At 40.8% G+C, this 5,774-nt stretch overlaps 1 protein-coding gene across 1 annotated transcript in view; it reads left to right on the forward strand.

The window, feature by feature from the left end:
• top2b (DNA topoisomerase II beta) overlaps window positions 1-5,774 on the forward strand; it is a 24,262-nt gene that overhangs the window by 6,723 nt on the left and 11,765 nt on the right. The window contains exons 4-13 of the mRNA XM_087179079.1: window positions 931-994; window positions 1,703-1,848; window positions 1,937-2,034; window positions 3,087-3,299; window positions 3,502-3,675; window positions 3,789-3,890; window positions 3,981-4,118; window positions 4,233-4,371; window positions 4,796-4,953; window positions 5,642-5,767. Of these exons, the coding sequence (XP_087035205.1) occupies window positions 931-994; window positions 1,703-1,848; window positions 1,937-2,034; window positions 3,087-3,299; window positions 3,502-3,675; window positions 3,789-3,890; window positions 3,981-4,118; window positions 4,233-4,371; window positions 4,796-4,953; window positions 5,642-5,767 (1,358 nt within the window). The remainder of the gene's footprint in view (window positions 1-930; window positions 995-1,702; window positions 1,849-1,936; window positions 2,035-3,086; window positions 3,300-3,501; window positions 3,676-3,788; window positions 3,891-3,980; window positions 4,119-4,232; window positions 4,372-4,795; window positions 4,954-5,641; window positions 5,768-5,774) is intronic.

Below are 5,774 nucleotides of genomic sequence, written 5' to 3' on the forward strand. Positions count from 1 at the left end.
CTCGGCCCGGGTGTTTGTAAAGGTGTTTGATTAATAACGCCATTGTCTGAACATTATCTCTGTGTCCGTGTTATTGCGTGAGAGGCACGAAGCAGAATCATTCTCAGCAAAAATTAAAGTCACAGTGTCTTTAAGTAAGAAATTTATCATTTGTCTCTGAACTGAACCAAGTGGAGTAAATGACTTTCCTTCAGCTGCTTTAAGTCCCTATTGAACTTAATTGTATCCACATGGTGATCATTTTTACAACCAATCAATCAGTTGTTTCATCTGTTTAATGCTGTAATATTAAAAAACATTTAAAAAAGCCCGTCCGAAAGACCGACGTGACGTTTTCAGTTGTCTCGTTCTGTCTGACCAACAGTTTGAATCAGTTCATTGTGATTATAAAGCAACAAACTCTCACACTGGAGAAACTGGAACCAGTGAATTTTTTGACATTTTTGCTTCATTTACTAATTGATGATCAGAATCGTTGCTTGACTGATTAATTAATTAGCTCTCTAACGATGCTGTTTCGTATCAAGTCTTTATGATAGAACGGTAACACTCTCTATTTAAACTATTCATGAGTGAAATACTTATTTCTTAGTTTATTGTTGTTCTGAAATCATTTGTTGATTTATGAATAAGTCAATGAACAGGTAATCAATCAACAGTAACAACAAGTAATTAATTGTGTAAACACTTAGCAAAAATGCTAAATGTTTACTTTCTTTCTATTTGCTTTTTTTCTTTCTTTGTTGTTGTTGTTTTATATTATTGTAAATTGAACTTCATCGTCGGTCAGAGAAAACAACAATTTGAAGACGTCACATCAGGCTCAGAGATTCGTACATATTTTATATTAAACAGTTGATTTTTTCTGTATGAAATTATACTCATGTATGTTTTTAACTTGTTATTTTGCTGTTTGTTTTTTCCTTCCAGTCAACGCAGCAGACAACAAACAAAGGGACAAGAACATGACTGCCATTAAGATCACCATCGATCCGTGAGTGCACGCCGTAGTTTCACCTCCACATGTTTGACTTTGACTAAACTTTAACCATTTCTTTGTCTCATGACCAAAATGTTGGAATTCATAACTTTTCTGGACTCCTTTTTAAAAAGCGGTGGACGGGTAGTTCCCTTGCTTGTTGCTGTGACTGTGCTCCGCTGTGTGTTGTCCTCATGCTGTGGATATAACCGGAGCTTGCTGAAATACATGCAGTCGATGGAGGAGGCTTGAGTCATGGGTCCAGGCGGTATACAGTATAATGAGCCTGTGCTGAAATGCACTGAGCTCTTGTTTTATATGCGGTTCACCTCCAGCCTGTCAGCCGCTTCCACGTCTGACTGCTTAAACAGCATCATGTCCTTTAGCCCAGCTGCTGCGCTCTCTAATGTCCCCTGCTGTATAAATGATACCATTAGCCCCGTGGCGCTCAGGTCTCTGCTGCTAATGTGAGGAGCAACCCCCTCCCCACCCCCCAGTCAGGAGCAAACGCAGCAAAAGTGAAAATGAGTCAGTGAGGAAATATGCGGTGAAAGCCCTACAACCCTTTGGCAAAGCAGAACGTCCATTGTTAAAGTTCTGACAGTTAATTAGCATCGTTTCTATTCGTGCCAATGTCGGCTAAACCTTCAGATTGTCTGTGTCCAGGTTCCTCTCATATAGCTTCTGAAAACCTTTGATTTCTCTCTCCCCCGCCTCCACCAGTGAGTCCAACACCATCTCCATATGGAACAATGGTAAAGGAATACCCGTGGTGGAGCACAAGGACGAGAAGATGTACGTCCCAGCTCTCATTTTTGGCCACTTGCTCACCTCCAGTAACTATGACGACGATGAGAAAAAGGTCACAGGTGAGAGACGCCATCGTAACTTCTTTTGTTAGCGGGTCAGAAAGGTGAAAGTTAACCCCTGCGACGCTAACTGTTTATCTGACCCCAGGTGGGAGGAACGGGTACGGTGCTAAACTCTGCAACATCTTCAGTACCAAGTTCACGGTGGAAACGGCGTGTAAGGAATACAGACACAGCTTCAAACAGGTGAGGATGACTCTTCTATTAAAACCTCTGTCACCGAGCAAATGACACCAGGGTCAAGTGTTTATATTCATTATTGATTTGAATTAATTCGTTTCCTGTTGCTTGTCACTAAGACGTTTGCATCTTTAGATGATCTTTTCCACTACACTGAAAGATAAAGTAGTTGGCTTTAGATAGATGTTTAGATAATATGTACATGGTATGTTTGTATATGTACTCTTTATATGTATATGAATGCGTCTTTCTGTGCTTTATTTATTTATTTATTTATTTATTTATATTATATTTTCTCTTTTTCTTTCCTTCTCTTTCTTTGTCTCTTGGAATGGTAGTTCACTTTGTATTTGTGCTACTTGTTTCTAAAATTGAAAAGTCAAAAATTAAATAATAATAAGATAATAATAAATAGATAGATATATACTTTATTCATAATACTTTAATAATAATAGTTAATAATAAACAATATAGTTCAATAGTCCAGGTCATGAGTTACTGTGATTGGCTGAGGGGTTAAACAGCCTGAACCGCTCGGTTCTTTAGTAATCAAATAATAAATCAATATTTTTCAGGGTTATTCTGTCTGTTATTCTGCAGGAAAAGGTGTTTATTTCCTGTTTTCTAAGTTAGACACAGTCACTGCAGATCTGGTTCTTTACAAGCTGCTCAACATTTACTGATCGTACTGACTGATTCGATCTGACTGTGGCACATTAACTTTAAAATCTTCGCCTTGCCATTTTGATCCTTGAATGAAGTTATTGCTGTTTTATAGGGTTTCTGACATCTGTTCACATCAGAGGTAAGGTCGTGTGTACAAACGCCACTTTTAGCTTCTTCCTTGAGGGTGAAGAGGGTTGTTGACAGGAGAACCGTTGAGCCACAGGGTGTTTGATATCACAGCTGGTGGGACTAAATGCACTGGACACAGTACAGGGTGTTCTGAGTTCAAGAGGATCGTACATACACATCGCATGAATGAGTGAGAAAATAAAACAATGTAGAAGTTGATATGAAAACTTTCTGTATGAAGCTTTGTGTTCTGCTTTCCTCAGACGTGGCAGAACAACATGACCAAGACTTCTGACCCCAAGATCAAGTTCTTTGACGGGGATGATTTCACCTGTGTGACATTCCAGCCAGACCTGTCCAAGTTCAAGATGGAGAAACTGGACAAGGACATTACGGCGCTCCTTACCCGCAGAGCGTACGACGTGGCGGGCTCCTGCAGAGGCGTGAAAGTTACACTGAATGGGAAAAAGTTACCCGTAAGTCTAACTACACACTTTAAGTGTAAATCTCCATCATGGTGGACGTGCATAAACTGAATGGAGGGTATTTAATATAAAGCTGCTGTTTTCTTCCTTAACTAAAAACAGGCGTCATATAAATTGTCATGTTTTTGATTTTAAATGGTTTCAAGCTGTTGAATATTACTCACCCAACCTTACCCGTCCTCCCACGAAAAAGATTACTGGCTTCCGCAGCTACGTGGATCTGTACGTGAAGGACAAACTGGACGAGACGGGCGTGGCCCTGAAGGTGGTGAACGAAAGTGTGAACGAGCGGTGGGAGGTCTGCCTCACCATGAGCGAGAAGGGGTTCCAGCAGATCAGCTTCGTCAACAGCATCGCCACCACCAAGGTACCTGAACACGAGCGCTGACGCCGCTCAGCGTGAAAACACCCGGTGGGATAAACAAGACGCAGCAACAGAGAGTGACAGAGTGTTTTTTAACACGGCGGCGTTTGTTTCAGGGCGGCAGACACATCGACTACGTGGTGGATCAGATTGTGTCCAAACTAATTGAAGTGGTGAAGAAGAAGAACAAGGCAGGAGTGACAGTCAAACCCTTCCAGGTTGGTGTGACAGATTATTTCTGCAGCGTTTCTGAATGTGGTGGTGTCGCTGCAGATGTGTGTTGACCCCTCTGCTCATTCGCGCTTCAGGTGAAGAACCACATCTGGGTGTTTGTGAACGCACTGATTGAGAATCCCTCCTTCGACTCCCAGACCAAGGAGAACATGACACTCCAGACCAAGAGCTTCGGGTCCAAGTGCCTTCTGTCAGAAAAGTTCATCAGGGCTGTAAGGACGCTTGTCCCCTTGTTTCACCGCCTCACTCCTGTTTTTATTTGGTTTATCGTGTCAAACAGTCGGGCATCTGTCATGAAAAGGATTTCGTCTCTTTGTCACCCACAGGCGACCAACTGTGGGATCGTGGAGAGTATTCTCAACTGGGTGAAGTTCAAAGCTCAGACGCAGCTGAATAAAAAGTGCTCATCTGTGAAGCACAGCAAGATCAAAGGCATCCCCAAACTAGATGACGCCAATGATGCTGGTGTGTTAAACAGTTTCATTATTTATTAACATGTAGAAGCCTGAACGTCCACAGCTCTTAACCTAAACCACAGATGTGTTTTACAGACGTTTACAGAACACTTTAATGGGATGAATTGTCTCATGAGGCGTTACAAAGCTTCATGATGCATCATCTGCATATTATGAGGAGAGCTTTAATTAACACTGTTGGTTTAACACGTCTAATAATGAATATACAACCTTTATTTACTTCAACTGGAGATGAAATAAATCATTTCCTCAAACGGTAAAAACAAGACTGCACAAGTTTGATGTGTTCCAACAGTAATTTAACACTTCCTTATTTACTCACTTTTTATTTATTTGAATACCGGCTTGTATTTCTACAATTTACCGTAATTTTGTAATTTGAATAATCAGTCTTTTCCATATCCGTGTCCCAGGTGGCAAACACTCCTCTGAATGCACGCTCATCCTCACTGAGGGAGACTCGGCCAAGTCTCTGGCCGTCTCTGGACTGGGAGTCATCGGACGCGATCGCTACGGAGTTTTCCCGCTCAGAGGGAAGATCCTGAACGTGCGAGAGGCAACACACAAGCAGGTATGAGACTGGATATTAGAGAAATTCCTCCCACAAACAAATATATGACAAACGGTGTGAGTGAAGCTGCAGCTGGTGACAGGTGATGAACAAAACAACAAACACAAACGACTAAACTTCAGTCAGTCAATGAATTACCTCGATCATCGATACAGAAAAAGCTGCAAAGGAACCGATAGAAGATGATGTTTAACTTGTTTTCCCGTTCATGTAGTAACTTATTATTATTATTTGTAGATAAATTTAATTTTCCTTCCACAATTTAACGCATGTAATCGCATATAATCATGATTGCAGCGTGCGCACACATACACTCCGATCAGCTGATCGTAATGGAGCTGCTCGTCATGTGTTGGAGCTACTGTCACTAAATTGAATAAATTACTATAATTGGATGCACAAACTCTTGCACATGCCACAATTACTGTTTATTTTTTTAAATGTAAAAGAATGAACATTAAATGAAAGACTCAGTTTTATTTGTCTGTTTCCTGCCAGGATTGTATTTACTTCTTTTCACATTAAAAATTACAATTAATTGCCCAAACTTTTGCTTACTACAGTATGAGTTAGGGTTATTTTTGGTTTTGCTAAAATCAGTGAGTTGAAATTTTCTTTCGCATAATCACATGATTCCAACCTAATTTAAAACAATACAGCTTAACGAGCTTTATTTACATGTTAACAGATCATGGAAAACGCTGAGATCAACAACATCATCAAAATCGTTGGCCTCCAGTACAAGAAGAGCTACGATGACGCGGAGTCACTGAGGAGCCTGCGGTACGGCAGGATCATGATCATGACTGATCAGGTGACCG

The sequence above is a fragment of the Seriola lalandi genome, unplaced genomic scaffold (genome assembly GCF_002814215.2).
Source record: "Seriola lalandi dorsalis isolate HSWRI2012SDOR001 ecotype SW California unplaced genomic scaffold, Sedor1 jcf7180002054780, whole genome shotgun sequence".
NCBI classification, from domain to species: Eukaryota; Metazoa; Chordata; class Actinopteri; order Carangiformes; family Carangidae; genus Seriola; species Seriola lalandi.